The 18,632-nt window shown below is 42.0% G+C and overlaps 1 protein-coding gene across 3 annotated transcripts in view; it reads right to left on the reverse strand.

Moving 5' to 3' along the window:
• The window catches only part of ccdc85cb (coiled-coil domain containing 85C, b), a 43,631-nt gene that overhangs the window by 12,225 nt on the left and 12,774 nt on the right, over positions 1 to 18,632 (reverse strand). For all 3 annotated transcript variants that reach the window (XM_068708628.1, XM_068708629.1, XM_068708630.1), the window contains exon 2: positions 1,312 to 1,391. In XM_068708628.1, coding sequence (XP_068564729.1) covers positions 1,312 to 1,391 — 80 coding nt within the window. The remainder of the gene's footprint in view (positions 1 to 1,311; positions 1,392 to 18,632) is intronic.

Consider the following 18,632-nt stretch of genomic DNA (forward strand, 5'->3'; position numbering starts at 1 on the left):
ATACATGTTCATTATTTGATTAGTGTATATCTGGAGACATTAATAACAATGGTAGCAACTGTATTCTTCCTGGGCTCCACATAAGATAAAGATACTGTTCAAAAAAAATATTTTATATGAGTATTCTGAAGAACGGCAGTTCAGTTGTGTCATGGTAACTCCATATTTTATTTTTTTCATTCTATTAGTCACAACTTTACTCCATTAAAGTGGGATTCTATATATATTCTATATTAAGTTATATTAATGCAAGAATATATTCATCCCAACCCCAAATCGAAAGCAAAGAAAAAGAAAAAGACATCATCACTTCAAAAGTGAACAAGGACTATTAGTCGACGACTAAGCAGGGTCAAATTATATGTCCTGCCTGCTGTGAGACAATGTGTAGCACCTAATTGTAGAACTTAAGGGCTAATTATGAGGACCATTGAGGCTTCATATCGGTGATCCCAACCTACACTCTCGGCCTACATATAAATCTGCTGGGAGATAATTGGTGAAACAGAAATCACTTTTTCATTTTCTAATCACAGTTTAAATCAAGGCTTTGATTTAAACTGAAATCCCAACTCGAAAGTCTACAGCCCTACCTACATTCAAATGAACTGAATCACATCATGAAACTGAAAGATAACAAATGATATACGAAAGAGATGTTTGAATATATCTCAGGCTGTTCGGTTTAAGAATTTTTACCTATAATTAATGAGCCATGTTCCACAATGTGATCCCCCAAACAGGACCAATTAATATGTTTCAGTTATAAATTTCACCATGCACCTAAAGTGGTTGTGTGCATGTAACACACACCTCTGCAGACTGACATGTGAACCCCTTATGAACCAGGCCGGTAATCCACCCCCCTCCTTCTCACACTCCCACCTCCACTCACTCAGCCCTCCATCCTCCACATTTGGGAGAAGTCAGAGCAAGGTCAACTTTGGGAGAAATGCTTTACTCTGTCACTGTCACTTAATGCCTCTTTCCTCTCCTTTTTCCTCCTCTCATCTCTCCTCTGCTCCCACAGTTCGCCTCAGGGGCTAACATCACTGCTCGCGACTGAAGCTGACTGACTCCCCATGAATTAAACATGGGTAACATATTCTCCAACCAACAGGCAGGCTGTTGTGAGGGGCTGGTTTTACAGAGGCATCAGGCAACCACTTCTATCACATCACAGCTGCCTATCACATGGTTCGGGTGAGTCGGATAGCTGCACAAGAGGTGTTTAGTGGGGGTATAACTTCAAATAGTACTGGGTTGATATGCAGCAGCACTTACTTATTTATCTGTATGTGTGTACCTCACCTGTGAGAGAAGCTTATTGTTATCATCCTCGAGGATCCGCACTTTAGTCTCCAGCTGCCTGATGTAGTTGGAGGAGGAATCTAGAGCACAGAAGAGAAGAAAAGTGGAGAAGTGATTAGCATTTCAAAGAGCTCAAAGGCAGACACGACCACTGGAGCTATAGGACCCCATAGAGCTGGGGAAGGAAAGAAGGAAATTCATTCTCAGAATGGGAACTTTCATATCAGGGTCTAGTCTAAAATAGTGTCTAAAATATGTGCAATACCCGTCTTGTGATGGAGCAATGATCTTTTAATGTGAAACTCTCTTGACTACAATCATTATTTTACAACTCATCAACTCGCAGAGGTCTGATTTTGTTGCTTGCAAGGAACTAGCATACTCGACTATGTGTCTCAGTGAGTATCAGCAGGTAAATGAGATGACCTGATAATAATTTTATCATTACTTTCAATACTGAAATAAAATTGTGTCGCTTCACAACTAACTAATGGATAATTTGAGTCTGTGAATAAGGGTTCTTAGGTACAGCAGTGCTTTGAGCTAAATGCTCAGCATGTAACATGTACACAATGACAATGCTCACATTCCTGTTTAGCAGTTATAATCTCAATCACATTCACCATCTTAGTTTAGCGTATTAGCACGTTTACATTTGCTCATTAGCACTAAACACAAAGTACAGCTGAGGCTGATGAGAAAGAGTATAAAGTTAGAGAACATGTTTTAGCACTGCCACTTACAGCTACTTTAAATAATAATCAATCTGTCTATGATTCAAAATCATTAAATTTAATATTTTCAGCCAAAAAGCCCAAAAGATATTCAATTTACAAATCAAACAAAATAGAGAAAAGCTGAAACTTCATCACATGAATCATTGAGCCCTAAATGTAGCTTTTAGTAAATACTGTTAACTACTATTAGCATTACTCTGCAAATCCATCCCCTGTGTATAGTACCTTGTACAAAGCCCTCACGTGCTATAAAAACTAGCCTGATGTCAAGGGTCAAGCACCGAGTGTTCCCACCCAGATTAGCACTGCTTGATCTAACTTCTGACCTCTACTTGACTGGGGCCATTTCACAGTACGGCCTCCTGCACCACTCATTCATCTGCAAAAACACATCAATGCCATATTTGAGATTTGTTGCAAAACTGTCTCTATACACCTCACAAACAATGCAACTGTGGCCTAATTGCTCCTCAGAGATTCCCTCAGCTGTTATTTCTGCGTCAACATGAATCAACTCTACTGAGTTCAAACCAGGGACAGGAGCTGTGTGAAGCGTGGAGGTGCTGTTTGACTCAGTAGGTGGCACAGAGCCTGTTATCTCAAAAGGCATGTTTAATTTACAGTGGGATCAAAGCCGAGGTACGCACAGCAACCGCACTCCGCAGCTAGTGGGGAACACAACGCTGCACACACAGGTTTATTTTATTTTGTTTTATAAGTGGAAGTACAGAGAGACCGAGAGTGGAGAGGGTGATGGGGAGGTTGCTGATGAGTATGCTGGGATGAGTTAAGATGCAGAGGAGAAGCCACCGCTGCAGGGTACTGCACACACACACATCACAGCTTGTTGCATGACTGAGGTAACTTTGACCTCAGTTTGTTTATAACTCACCCTAACACGTCGAACCAGACTGTGTGATTCATGTAACCTAGTTTATCTGCACTTTGCAACCAGGGGGCGCTGTTCTGCAAACATACACCATTACAAAAAACACTGTGGCAGCCTAGAATCTGTAGATTTGCAATGAAACACACACAATCACAGATAATAGCTACACCATTGATTCACACTTTGGTGGACATGCAGTATGTTTGCATACACTTAAGATACTGTGGTCAGCCACCTGAAGGAATCTGAATTATTAAACTTCTAGTGAATCAACCTAGTTTCCTTAATCAGGGGAATAGATAGAAAGCATATGTAGATTGGGTCTAAATATGCTTAACTTTCCAAAAAGATAACAAATAAATGTGTGGGTTTCCACAGCCGTACACTGTGTGCGCTCTCAGTACCGGGCCCGTCCTCTCACTTCAGCATCAGCCCAAATGCTCCGTAGCATTAATACATTTCAAATCTGATTGCTGACTAGCTGCTTTTACTAGAACTATCCTCATAAAAAGAAACACTAATGTGAAACCAGTGTCTGTTTTAGATTAAGTTACAGAAATTCACAAATGTATGCACAAAGTATTTAATTAAAAAAATTAGAAAAAGATTTCCAATTTGCTCAAATTCAACATAGTTTCAAATGTACAAAACTGATCCTTTTCCCAAGACTGAGAGTAAATGGGGGTGAATGCTAGCATGGGCCTGCAGGCCTGTCTATGTCCAACCCGTTGACCAGCGCAGAGCCGACAGTGCTGTCAGTTGGCTGGTTAGACGACAGTTGCAGTGGCCAGAGCTGGTAATCCCCTCTTCCTGCCTTGTGACCCCTCTAATCTGGATTCATCTACTGGCCTGACCTGCGGCGAGATCTCAAGCCGATTAGGATGAAGGTTCCTCAGCCTTCAGGCCCCACCAGCACACTCAAACAACAAAGAGAGAAGGGAGAGGGGGAGGACGGCAAATTAATTCTCATGACTTTGTTTCTCAGTGTCGTGTATATTTAGATTATTTACAGAGATTGAGATCTCACCATCAGTAATCCAACAAACTCAAAAGTCATCCGAGTCTGTCAGGCTTATTTTCATCTCCTTAGAACTAATTAACCAAAAACTAAGATCAGCAATCAAATATAAATATTGATGAATTGCTCAGACATACTCTATTTGACTGGAGCGCCTGAAGTGAGGAATCCCACTGTAACAAGTAGTCTTCACATACCACAGCACCATCTCTCTCTAAGCCTTTGAGGTGTCATACAGGGCCACGCTAAATTTCAGAGCATCACACATAGGGTTGGGTACCGAAAACCGGTGCCAATATGGAACCGGTTCCTATACAACCGGTGCCTACCGGACCGAAACGCAACGCAGATTTCGGTGCTTCCTTTCGGTGCCTGAGCCGATTGAAATACTGCCACTGGTGGCCTAAAACGGACGTTACAGCCAACATAAGCATCACCTCACTTGCGCTAGTTAACGTTACACTACTCTGATGACTCCGTCCTGGCAGCAGGTAACGATAGCCTACTGTTGAATAGCTACAGTAGCTAGCTAGCCATCAACCTTTTAACAGAGAAAATGCCGAAAGGTATTGGTAAAAAGTGTGGCTGTATTTCGCACTAAAGGGCATGCATCGTGTTCGACTGCCTGCGTGAGCGTGAGCCCATGCCAAGCACGTCAGCGGGCAGTGTGGGCCTCCCTGGCCCCGGCGATGGGGAGACTGGTCCCAATGTTGAACAAGTGGAGACCGATGATGACAACAGCAGCCTTACCTCAGGTTAGTAATGTAACGTTGATTGCAAGTCTTGCATTTATAAAAGTAGGCCTAATAACAAATGATATATTAGGCGTTATAACCATGTTTAAGTTAGCTAGCTAGCTACTAGCAAACGGTAGGATACCTGCCGCCATCATAGCAAGTCAGTGTAATGTTAATGAAACTAGCGATGGCATGTGCAGTGATGCTTCTGTTGCCTGTAAAATATTTAACATTATTTATGTTTATATTTTTGGCTCTCCAGCTTCAACAGCAGGCTCACCTTGGTAAAGAAGGCTCATTTAACAAAAGAGAAGGTGGAGGAACTCCACAGGTCTGTGACCAGATGTGCGGTCAAGGGACTGCATTCTTTTTCCACTGTGGAATCTCCACGGTTCAGGTAAAAAAAAAAAGTGATGCGAAAACAATATTTGTATCAAATCTGTTCCATTAAGACAATTCGTCAAAAAGACTAATAAATATCCTCAATTGTATTTTATACAGAGAGATGACCACTGCCCTCAATCCTCGCTACCGACCCCCATCCAGGGATGATCTGTCCAATACACTAATTCATACCTGTGTGTACAGGCCTCATCAACACCATCTGAGAGGGTTTTCTCCTGTGCAGGACATGCAATTAGTCAGGAGAGGTGTCGTATTTTGCCAGAGAAGGCAAATATGCTTATATTTCTGCAAAAGAATTGCTGAAATTTATTTATATTTATTTAAGTATACTGTAAACTGTTGTTAACAGTTAATATATTGTTCATGGTTTGAAGTTAAAAAGTTTGAAGCTGTAGTTTGAAGCCAAGTGTTTTGTATTTATTTATATTTATAATATACTTTAAACAGTTAATATATTGTTCAATTTGAAGAAAAAAATTGCCTTGGCAATAAAAAAAAGCCTTTCTTTAATGTCGTCAATTGTCGTTTTGTACTTCTTTTTAAAAAAAAATATCGGTTCAGGCACCGTTTAGGCACCAGTATCGTTTTAAAAGTATCGTTTTAGCACCGGTATCGGAAAAAACCCAAACAACACCCATCCCTACTCACACATGACATGATCAAGAGGTCCTGCTTCAATATGTGCAGATCTGCTGTGCTAGCAGTCACAGGAACACACAACATGCAGAAAACGCCTGTACCCCTCCCATCCACACTGTACACTGTACAGAGCTCTTTAACATCCGGCTCCAGACAGTCCTCCTGGTGGGAGAAGGGTCAGGCAATTAAAGTGCAACTCCTCTCCATCTTTGTATCCCCTCCATCCCTCCGGCTTCACATACTCTCCACACCCCTCCTCCACGAGGCTGGAGGAAATGCTGCTGATCATACAGCAATCGCATAGCCGAGCCAAAATAATTACCCAGCAAAACTCAGCTCAGCATCTACTCTTTTGTACACAACAAGCACTCAGGGAGAGGTAGTTATAACTTATGCATAACATGAATGTGATTGTAAGAGCTGATACAGTGAGTACAAGGTGCTGTGAAGTAGGAATGCAAAAAGTGTCCAACTAAGCAGTACACAATGCAGAGAGACAGAGGAACCTCTTCTATACAAAGCTCAAGCAAGCTATTTTTATAAGTGTTGCTTACCCACTGAATTGAGCAGATGCATCTTTATGTGAGAGCATGCGTGTTTGCGTGTGCGCAGGACAAAAGGTGACGCAGACAGTGGCGCGATGCCGTCCCCCTCTCTGCATGTCCTTTTGTATCACGTCAGTGCGGCTGTGACCCACTTCCAGCAGCCACTCCCTCCTTAACTCTGCTCCACTCCCAGTTTCCCCCTCTTTCTGTTAGATCACATCCCTCTGTTTTCACTTCTCTGTCCATTGTGCTTCTTTCCTGCTATTAAAACGTGCACAGCTGTTTTAGAGACATTGGTCAGCTTAGCTTTTCAAGAAGGTTCTTTTCTTATTACTTTTACCTGATACGTTAAGCACAAAGCCAGGCTCCTAAAATACTTGGTGCAGTCCTCTAGAGGCCATGACCTCGACTGCTTCTTCTTTGTGTCCCACTGTTTCCATCTGTCTGTTACAGCTCATTCTGCCTCTTCACCACGCCACAGTTACTTAGCATTACATGTTTTTCAGATAGTTTTACGGCCGCCTGGATTGAAACCCAATTGACCCTTTGCTAAGTCCCGCCCCACCGTTAATCAGAGCTATACCATGGAGCCCACCCTGTCAACACTTCCTGTAAAGCAGGTACATCTTTATTCGCTGTTACACTCATTTAAAAACCTAAAGCAGCATATGTAGTATAGTTCAGTATAGCTTCAGTAGCTAGCTTAGCGTAGTGCTAATGCTAGTTAATGATGTGCAAACGTACCCTGCTACTGTTAGCTCCACATAGAAACGTAACAACCTCTCCAGGTAACGAGTATCACTATCACACAACGTTTAACCAGGACGAGCTCCAAATCCACTAAAGCAGCCTGAAGACAATCTTGACACTATTGCATTAGAGTCTACCGAGACAAGCCAGATAGTCGGGCCCTGTTCACAGCTGGCCGATGCTACGTTATGATTGGCTAACTCAATGGCGGGACTTAGCAAAGGGTACATTTTTAATCCAAAATCCAAAAGAAAACAACTGCAGATCTAAAACTTCATGACAGTATTGTGTTGTTGATGTGGACAGAGAAGAAGCAACCACAGTATCATAAGATGTGCATCAAGCATGAAAGTGTATTCTCTATCCCAACTCAGTGTCCGCTAGCACAATGATTTGAAATTTCTGGAATGAAATCATTTTTAACAGTGACTTAATGTTCACTGTGATTATATATATATATATATATATATATATATATATATATATATAGTTAACAACTCAACCTGTCAACAGACTTAAAAGACAAATCTGGTGGTATTCTATATTTTTCTTTCTTTTTCTCTTATCAACAAATCCCATGAAAAGTTCAAAGCCTGATATCTTATTATTTTGTGCCATAGACCTTGTTTTTCAAAAACTATTAAAAATACATCAATGAGCCACACCGCTCCAGTGTAACATGCTCCTCCATGTCCATGACCATGGGCACTGTAGTTTCATTTGAATTGATCCAACATGTACTGTCCTGCTGTTAACACGCCCCAGTGCATCCAATCTGCAGTGGAAAATAGTCCCCAACAAATGCACTATTTAGTCCTGTTTGAGTAACGGTTGAAGAACACTACGATGCCCAGCTGTTTTAGGACATTTAGATTGTTTTTGTGAGCCATTTTTAAAGATTAAGGTCTTCAGTAGGAATGAAACAGCTGAAACTTGAGGTATGGTCCTTTCAGTGTGTGATTTTGGATAATATAGCCGACTAAATGTTTTGGGATAGCTCCAACAGCAGTCTCTTCCTCCTCCCTTCCTTCCATTTCTAGTTAGGCCTTTCCTGTACATGTCCTCTCTATGCATGTTTCCACGGTGCGGGGCAGTGGGGGAGTTTATCAAAGGTCAATGCAGGTCACTCCTTCAGCAACAAATTGGGAAGTACAGGCAGAAAAGCATGTAGCCAGGCATGCTGGTACAGGGGTGCTGTGAACATTAGGGTTGCTAGTGTTAAAATTAGAGCACACATGTACAAATGCACACTGGACATTTAGATGAGACTGACAGGAATGTTATAATAAGACCAAAACCAGCCTCTGTGCTGTTGACTCTAAGGTCTTTTCTACATCAAAGTAGCTTTGGTAAAATTGTATGGTTAAAAGGACCAGGCTTCTCTTATGTTTTCCAGTCAGATCCCATGGCCCATAGAAGCCTGCAGTGCATTGAAATCACTCTGCTTTTATTATTCCTGGCTCAGCTCTGGCTTTCATCTCCTATTCACAGCTGTATCGCAGTGTTTTAGCACAGAGACATGGATATTCTCTCAGCGATGTGTGTGTGTGTGTGTGTGTGTGTGTGTGTGTGTGTGTGTGTGTGTGTGTGTGTGTGTTTGAAGAATGAATGAGTGCTCATGTGCAGCATTTGTAAGATAAGGAATTCATGTGGGTTTCATGGTTGTCTAAGCTGACTGTGTGTGTGTGTGTGTGTGTGTGTGTGTGTGTGTGTGTGTGTGTGTGTGTGTGTGTGTGTGTGTGTGTGTGTGTGGGAGGGAGAGAGAGAAATGTGAGGGTTTGTGCGAGAAAGGGGATTTTTAAATCCATCTGTGATGATTACACTGTATGTGAAGGAGTATGTGTGCTCAAGGCAGGAGGGTGGGTCAATTACCTCAAGATGTGGAAGAAAGAGCACAAACAGTTCAACAGTCTCTCTCTCTCCTTTCTCTGCACCAACACCCAAGTCAAACTTAGTACATTAGACTTGCAACTAAGAGCTTTTTTACTTATTGATTCATCTTTTACTTTTTTTTTATTGTTTCGTATATAAAATGTTATAAGAAACAGAGAAAACTACCCATCAAAACTACGCTGAGCCCAAATGATATATTCATTTACAGTGAAGCAGACCTCTCGTTTATATCCAGCAGCCTTCCATTCTGTCGGAAAGGATAGCAGTTAGCATATTTCATTAGCTGTAGCTAGCTAGCTAATTAATGTCAACTTCGGGAGTTGGTTGAAAATTACATCTTTAGCTGACTTTCTAATGTTTCTATTTTTTTTTTTTAAACTAACTGTGTAACAGTATTCACTTTTACAAGAGAATACTGTTTCACAGAGGATGAGGACTAACCAATGAGTGTGGCAAACATAACTCTGTCTTGGGAGATGCGTGCCTTTATCGTAGGTTTATGTTATGTATCGCATGTCTGTTGGTCCTGCACGCATCTGTAAATGCAACCCTTGTGTATCTATATGAACTGCATGTGTGTGTGTATGCATGCATACAACGCGTGTCTATGTGTGTGTGTGTGTGTGTGTGTGTGTGTGTGTGTGTGTGTGTGTGTGTGTGTGTGTGTGTGTGTGTGTGTGTGTGTGTGTTCTCAGTCCCTGCTTGGCTGCCCAGCACTCAGTCATAGCCAGGGCACACTGACCAGAGGAACAGAGACAAACAAGTTTAGTGGTCACCCATGCTGCATTATTGAGGGGGATGGCAGAACCTGGCAACCCAACCACGTAAACCACAGCCCCTGGAAGGGCTTCAAAGGCGCTACTGGCTCATCAGCTGGCGGGGAGCTAACCCCATCTGACAAGACATGGCACCCGCTCTAAGGGAGAAGGAACGTCTCCTCCCCACGCACTCTCTGGTGTGTGTGTCTGTGTGTGTCTGTGTACGTACATGAGTGAGTGTGCTCTGGAGAAAGCAAGACGTGTGCGTGTGAATGTTTCTAAGTGTGTGTGTGTGTGTGTGTCTGCGTGTGACAACAGCACAGTTTGACTTCATGCTTGAAGAGAGACAACCCATGTAGAGTGACTAGTGTGAAAGTTAAAGTGCCAAACACTTCAAAAGGACGACTTAAGTGCATCAACAACTCTTAAACAGTAACCAGGTGAAATCGGCTTTTTAATCATTTGCTGCAACAGCCAGGCCAAGCAGGATCACTAAGGAGGCGGGACAGCTCACTGGGATTTAACTCTGAACGCACTTTTCTAACAGAGCATATGAGAAATCATCTGTGTCAAATACAGAACTGCTAAAAGAGATTTTGCCTTGAAGACATTTTAGACACTGAAATATTTAGTACATTATGTGTTTCATGCCAGTATGCCATAAGACTGCTGACTGGCAGTAATAATAAATAAACAGCACAATAAATCAATATAGAAAATAATTGATAGTTGCAGCCCTAAACTAAAGTTACTGAGTTCCTGTGGCAAAGTTCCTGCTCTGAAAATGACATTGAAGTTATGGACCAGCTCTCTCAGGAAGGGCCGTCAAAGAATATTTTAAATATTAATATATATAAAATTGGTAAAAAACAGATATTCGAATATGTATTCATTAATTAAAGACATGATATGTAACGTTAGGTCAAGCTGAACGAGGAATGATTCAACAGATGGAAGAGAACTCAGCCACAGAGAGACAGCGAGTCCTAACATCAGGCGTTAGGTTTTATATTCACGTTTTACAACATGACATTTACTGGAAATGACATGCGATACAGCCAACAGCAAGCAGGGAACTTTCAGGCGATCTCCCTCCAGCAAGCTGACACCTTATTTAGGTTCTTGTAGTGAAATGAGGAGGTCCTACTATATTATGACAATCAGAAACATTCTTCAATTGTCCAGAGGAGTTTCCTGCTCCATGCTGAACCTCATTTCCTCTCATATTTCCATACATACAGTAAATCTATCTAGATAAAACAGAGGGAAGCTAATGAAGCATTAGTGTTGACCCACAATAACCACAGCAGGTACAAATGGAATTACACCCGCTGTCGTCATTTGACATTGTTGGCCAGCTGAGGCTCTTAATGAGACTCTCTACCAATGAGAGCAGTGTAAATGTCTACTGACCAGCATCCTTAGTGGGAGGGAAAGAGAGAGAACCAGTGTATTTATAGGTGTTCCAGCAGAAGTGTGTCTTGTTGCTGTCACACATCTGCCCCCCCCACTACCCCCTTGTCTCCTCAGCTCGTCGTCACCACCCTCACAGGGTCAGCAGACGCCTTCACACACCTGCAGGAGTGTGTCGCGTCTGTGTATGTGTGACGTTAGTGTGCGAGTGCGATTACATGTGTACATGTTAATGCGATTTATAAATAACACTCATGTGAACATTATGTCAAAAACCTTGTGAAACCAAAAAGAAATGCAGCGTGCATGACCATAAGAGAATCAAAGCGCAGCAGTGGATTTTTGTGATGATCAGGCCACTTGTAAAGCTAGTGCCCTCTGCCCTTAATCTTTTGATTAGACTAGAACAATGGCAATCTGGCAGCCAGTTGGGTTTAATCCCATGAAATCAAAGCTGTGGGTTTATATTTGGCCCTCTCCATTAATTACTGTCCATGTGTGCGTGTCATGGTATTCACTGTGAAACAAAGCAGAAAAGATTAGTGACGTTTGTTGTTGGATTGGCTCTTGGCTATGGTCTGTCTACAGGAAACCTGTGTGTCTGTAATGAATTGTTGCAGATGACCTTTCTTATCCATCTCTCACGTCTGTGTTAAGCAAGTACTGCTAACACTATACTGAGTCTGAGTGGTACAAACCAGAGTCCATGAAAGTCATCTGGTTTAGGTGCACTTTGACTTTCTAGGGTGAACACTGTCTTCTGTTCAGTATTATCCTATTCCAAGACCACCTAAAAAAAAGTACCGTATTTTTCGGACTATAAAGCGCACCGGATTATAAGGCGCACTGTGAATTAACGTGTCTATGTTCACACATAAACCGCACCGGATTATAAGGCGCATTAAGCAAAACAACACAGTCCGGTAAATCAAACTTTATTCAACTCAGTTGTAACAACAAATACCGGTACAGAAAAATACACTCACTTATCGATTCATTCCTCTTCCACAAATCCATCGAATTCTTCATCTTCAGTGTCTGAGTGAAACAGCTGTGCGATTTCGGCATCAAGAATGCCCGAATCCCTCTCGTCATTTTCCGAGTCAGTCTTGTTGCTGTTATCGGTACTTGGCTGTTCAGTGATGATTCCAGCTTTCGTGAAAGCTCGGACGACAGTTGCGACCGATGGTTACTTGTTGTGCTTATTGATCGATTTTGACTTTTAGTTTAGACATTACATTCCTGTTACGGGGCCGATCAGGTAGTGACACAGCGTACCGTAATGCTCCGAATATCCATTGAGCGGAGCGGCTTCGTTGCTTACCAAAGTCGTACTTACACATTTCGACAGATTTTTGAGCGCATTGTACCACATAAAATCGATCAATAAGCACAACAAGTAACCATACATAAGGCGCGCTGGATTATAAGGCGCACTGTCATTTTTTGAGAAAATGTAAGGATTCTAAGTGCGCCTTATAGTCTGAAAAATACGGTATCTTACTACGTCACACTCAGTGACACTCATGGCCCTTGACACAGAGTTAAGGGTCAGAACTGCTGAGTGATTTAGGATGGAACACTACATTCCTCTGGCTAAGTCAACCAGGTTGATAACCAGATTTTCTGCTGGCGTAGAAGAACATGGTTGCAACCCACTGTGGAATTACTATGCTACACAATGCTTATCCTTTATTTGTTTTGAATACACAAACTGCACAATCCCTTTGTTCAAATGACAGTTTCATACAGCTATTTAGATGGGATAATTTGGTGTGCTGATTATACGTCTTTTGCTAGCTGGAATTATGAATATTTACTTGCTGGTTAAATTGGAGTTAAATCATGACCTGTTTCAATAAAAAAACAAAGATTTGGAAAATGTCAACAAGACAGCAAAACAGATATGTAAGCTGTAAACATCTGGATGTCATCAACATGATACCCCCACAGCAGAAGAGGCTTTAAGGGACGGCTGGTTTTACCTCGCCGAACACACCGCAGTGTGTAAACAAACACCAGAGGGCATTGTGGGTAAAGAACGTCCTCCCGGAGCCCATGGCCCTCTTTAACCTCATTCCTCTCCCCGTTACCACGGTTTCACCACCACAAACCCCATGGCAACCTAATTTGCATAAATCTGCATACCTCCCCGTTCCTTTACAAGCCTCTCTGTCAGACTGCTGAGCTGGCAGAAGTTGTGCTTATGTAAGCAGAGTCTAACAGCTAGCAGTTAAAATGGTAGATACAGAGAGGGTTCCTTCAATAAGTAGAACCCTAACCCCTTCATTATCGGCCTCTGAAAATCCCATCTGCCATGCGGGTTCTGATGCATTCTGCAAACTGAGGCTTCTTCCAGTCCAGTGAAAATAACCTATTCTTTCCAGTGACATCATCTAGTGGTTTCATTACTGTTTACATGAATAATAACCGCCTCAGATTTCATTCAAATGCAAATCTATGAGAAAGGGAACTCAGGCCAGATTCATCTCGTGGCTCTGCTATTTAATCCAAGTGTTGACATCTTGCTCTGGTGTTTTTGTTGACTATGTGCTCAAACAAACCTGTGACACATGCAATCCGGAAAATTACTCTGTTAAAGAACAGTAAGAATAACCCCCTACCAAATACATAACTGTGGAATCACTGGAGAGCTTTCTCACTGTAAGAGGACAACACTCTCAAATGAAGAAGAGAGACAAAAACCCATCCATCCACTGGTGTCATCTGGAGCTTTACCGACTATTAACGGAGCACTGATGGATAAAAGGGATCTCTGAAAGGGCCATTAGCACAGTAATTGCCACAAAGAGAAAGAGATCTTACATAAGAGCTGTCCACATAGACAGCCATCTCATCCCACCCGCGGCTAGAATCGGATTGATGTTGGACCGGAGTTCCATAGCCTTTGACTCGCCCCGACAGCAGCGTTTTGAGATGTGGTGAAACTAAGCGAAGTCGACAGCGCTTATACTCTGCAGTCGTCTGCAAAGAGCCCATTAGCAAGCAAACAGGAGAATGAGACGTTCACGCAGTAGATACTGCAGACACAAAAAGGCATTATAACCAAGCAGACTAGCGTTAGCGCAGACTCAGGGCCAGACTGTGCAGCTTCATCCAGGTCTCCACTACAGAACTCATCAGCCATGCACTGAATTTTAGAGAGATTTTTCAACTTGAAAAGTGACCAATGGATTTGGCTGTCAGTCAAAGACATCCTCATCCTCTTTGTAGGGTAGAACTGTCTGAAACATATCCAAATGGAGAGACACAGAGACACACACACACACACACACAGAGGCTATTTTTAACCCCCAATATAAAATAAGCTTGTAAGAAGTTGCAGCAGCAAAATAACATTTTAATCTTCTAAGCGTCTGCACACACACTCCCTTTCCCTGACTATGGCAAGATGCCTAACAGCTTCAGAGTGACAGACAGAACATGTGCATCAGTGTACGTTTGTGTGTGTGAAAGATGGAGACAGAGGTGTGAAACATCTCAGAGAGGAAGAGCTAAGAGGGCGTCAATGCCAGCGACCTTTTTAGAGGTAAACTTTACGAGTCCCGACAAGCAGACATCAGGTTACACTGCTGGTTGGATTTATGGCTCTGTGGCTGCACCCAGAACAAGGTTTCTTGACTTGTCTTCCGTTTGATCGGAGCTGCCAAGTGTTGCCAAGGTTGATCGTGTCTAATCATTTCCAGCTTAACCTGGAGCACAATGCACCATCCAAAATGTTCTCTTTGTCTGTTCACAGCTCTGTATGCATCCCATTTTTACTTTCATACCTAATTCATCAATTGACAGACAAATAAAAACAGAAACTTCACTTAAAAGGAGCAAAATACCACAATCTGAGCATTAATATAGCAGCAAACAGATATCATCTATGTAAAGATGTAGAGCAGTAAAGTCTACCTGAGCAGAGAATCCCTCTGTGTGTCGTTATGAGAGCTTCACCTCTCTTTATTCACATGCTTTTAGTGCGTGTGAGCGTGCTCCACTGGTTAGCTCCCGGTGGCTGCTCTGCACTACTCTCATACGGCGGTTACAGCTAATAAGACCGTCTTGACCAACAGCGAAGCATAGCACCCACCCTCCAGTTCCCCCTCAGGTAAACACTGTTAGTCCTGTCAGCATGTTTGTCGTAGTTTATACTGTTAGCACTGTTAGCATTGTTAGCACTCTTAGCTATGAGTCGCCAGCTAAGGTGCTGCCATGTTGAGAGACGAAAGACATGCTCCCAATCTTGTATCTTGCACCTTAAATTGTTAAATGCAATTTGCAATTAAAAACCAAGATACCGAAAACACAAACAGAATCGTCGAATTTGATCCTGAAAATGGAATAAACTGTAAAATTTGGAATATTATATGTATTGGCCTAAATGTGGATGCAATTTATTTAAAAATCAGGGTTTTCTCTCAAAGGGATGAAATGTATTTAAACGTATTGTAGCATTTTCTTTGATTGAAAAATTGTACAATGTTGAGTTACATGAAACACATTGGAATTCATTACATTCTGAATATTTCTTATTGAATTGTTGAAATTCTATTCATCCACCACTCTGATGAAAAATTGTGCTTAAATCGTAATACACATTACATTACAGTCATTTAGCAGACGCTTTTATCCAAAGCGACTTACAATTCAGTATCTTTACACCATAGGCAGCAATTTTGGGGTTAAGTGTCTTGCTCAAGGACACATTGACATGAGAGTAGCGGAGCAGGGGATCGAACCGACGACTTCTGATTGAAAGGCGGCCCTGCTCTCCACTTAGCCACGGTCACCCCACATACAAAACTCAACCAAAGTTAAACACAGAGTTTGGGAAAAAAATCTGGAAGAATTATGTAAACGGTTTGAAATGGCCCTACGAGTGTGTGTGTGAGAGCTCTACAAAGTATACGATCAATAAAACAACTCAACCTAGCTCCAATCCTGATAGGGATTAATCACACAAGTAAACATTTAATTGAAGCTAATGAATGGCTTCATCAAGCAGCGTTGTTACACACATCAACTCTCTTTCCACCCTCAGGGCAATAATGACATTTATTACTGCTGCTGCTGCTGTCAAAGCAGTTTAAATTTAGGGCATTACATTTGATAGAACGTTGGTTTATGTGGATTATGCATATATATATATATATATATATATATATACACATATATATATATATATATATATATATATATATCCAGTGGCCCAGTGCATAGGGAGGGTTGTACATGTCAATATACACGCTGCTGTTGTATATCATAAGGGTCCCAATTCCATAACTGCCATTGCAACACTAAAGTGCTCCATCCTTTTAATAGGCCTAAACCCATCTCTGGCTTTATAGCCATTAGGTTTATTAGTGTAGCTTGTACAGGGACACACGCCCCCCCCCCCACACACACACACACACACAAACAAATTGTATTAGGAGACTACTGGTTTATAGCCAGATGGTTAAACTGCCCTGAATCAATCTGATAAGGACTATAGTACAGTACACACACATATATATTAATACCTATCCGAGCCTAATGGAACTCATCAAGCAGTAATTTCATTATACAGGACCTTTCTGACACCCCATCATCTGGTCGTCATGTCACGCTTTCTCACTTCATGATGCATGGCTATCATTTACACAGCAGGGTGGTTAAACAGGCGCTTTGGTGTGTATCATCCTCTGCCTGCCTCATCAATCCAACAGCTCTCTTTGGAATGTTTTTAGAGTCTGTATCTCATAAATGAAATGAAACATGTGTTCCAAAACTATATAATAAGAATGTTTGTGATTGGGAAAGTACAGCTGTGGCTGAAGCTGATATGCTGCCACTGGATTCCAAAGCCACTGAACTGTAGTAGAATAAATATATTATTATTGGCTACTGAGTAAATAGTTTAAAGGACAGGGAACATTTAAAATGATGAGTCCCTCAAAACCTCAAGATAAGAATCATTCAGCAGACAAAATCTAACTAGCTTGGTTAGTTGTTAACGAATACAATGATTATGAGCCTTAAATAGTTAGACAACACAATACAACAACATTCTTACAACCCCCCACCCCCCTCCACGCGTGCGCAAGCCCACACACACCCACACACCCACACACTATTCCAGATATTAAGAACATTAACTTGTAACTTTAAAATACGACAGCATCATTCACAAATGACTGCCGGACATTATTTTTACCTTATTTTGAAGACACATATTTACGTCTGGAGTGAACTGCAACCTGTCCCAGCTGCATCAACACGCTGTGAGTGGCCAATGCTCAAAAATGTACACATTTTTTTACTGTTCATTTATGTGTCCTCCATTTTTGCACCTCCATTACGTCCGATACCTTTACAGCTACACTGAAAAGGCAGCAGATGAGTCAGCAGCAACAGCAAGACTACCTTTGGCCGGGTCAGACGCTGCTCGGCCTCCATTGTCTGCTGCGGAGCCAGCTGTCCTCTGGCGGCTGCTGTGTCAGCTCACATTAGCTGTGTGCGACACAGATCAGAGCGAGCCGGTGGTGACCAGGTGGTCAACCACTCAATGGATGTCACTAACAGACCCACGGTGACACGGAGGGAAGGCAACAGTTAATCACCAACAGACACAGCCATGGATGAAGAGATGAAGGCTGTTCATAATCTCTGGAGAGTTTAAACAATACTAATACATTTATGGCTTCATAAAAACTATTCTGAAATTTTATGGAGGAAGGCTTGCCAGAAACTACATCAATGCTAACTAAACAAGCCGTTGTGAACCTCTTTACAAATGGAGGGTTATCAGACCTCTAATCATCTAATGTAAAAGCTCCAGATTAGCAAACAGGAACATACGCTAGCTCTTTGTCCTCAACGTCAATCTCTTGCTTCTCTTGCCTGAAAATTCTCACACTCAAAAGACACACACATTAGGCTGGTGACTGTAAACTGCCCTCAGGTGTGAATGTGTCTGTCTGTCTGTCAGCACTGCGGCAACCTGTCCAGGTTTCGCCTTTCACCCAATGTATGTGCTGAGAAAGGCCTCAGCTTCCTGCCACCCGGTGCAGCATCAAATCAGGTATAGGAAGAGATGGATGGCTTTTGGATTTTGTTGCATGTGTTTGATGCCAGCACAGTGACCAAAGGAAAGATGCAGGTGGCTTATACTGATATTTATCTGTTTCACTAGCCCACAACTTAGCCTCATTTATGCATGACATAAACTGCACTTTTTCAATACTGCTACAACACTGACGTGTGTAGATGATGTAATGTTCCACCTCTGCTGCTCTATTTGCAGAGTAAGAATGATAATTCCACCCCGTTTCTCACATTTTCCTCTTCCACATGTGGACTCCATGAGGCAGTTCAGCAACAGGGCAGCTCCGACGCCTGACTTACACAACAGACTTTATTACGACGTGATCAAATTCCCCAGAAATTCAAAAAGGCAAGGCAACGTCCCACTCAAGAGCTTTCATGTTATCTTGTTTCTTCCCTCCTTAAATCTTCTCCCAAAACGCTCAATAACTCCCGACCGTCA

The sequence above is a fragment of the Cebidichthys violaceus genome, unplaced genomic scaffold (genome assembly GCF_023349555.1).
Source record: "Cebidichthys violaceus isolate CVI_PGR_0920_01 unplaced genomic scaffold, fCebVio1.0.p SCAF_14, whole genome shotgun sequence".
Classification (NCBI taxonomy): Eukaryota; Metazoa; Chordata; class Actinopteri; order Perciformes; family Stichaeidae; genus Cebidichthys; species Cebidichthys violaceus.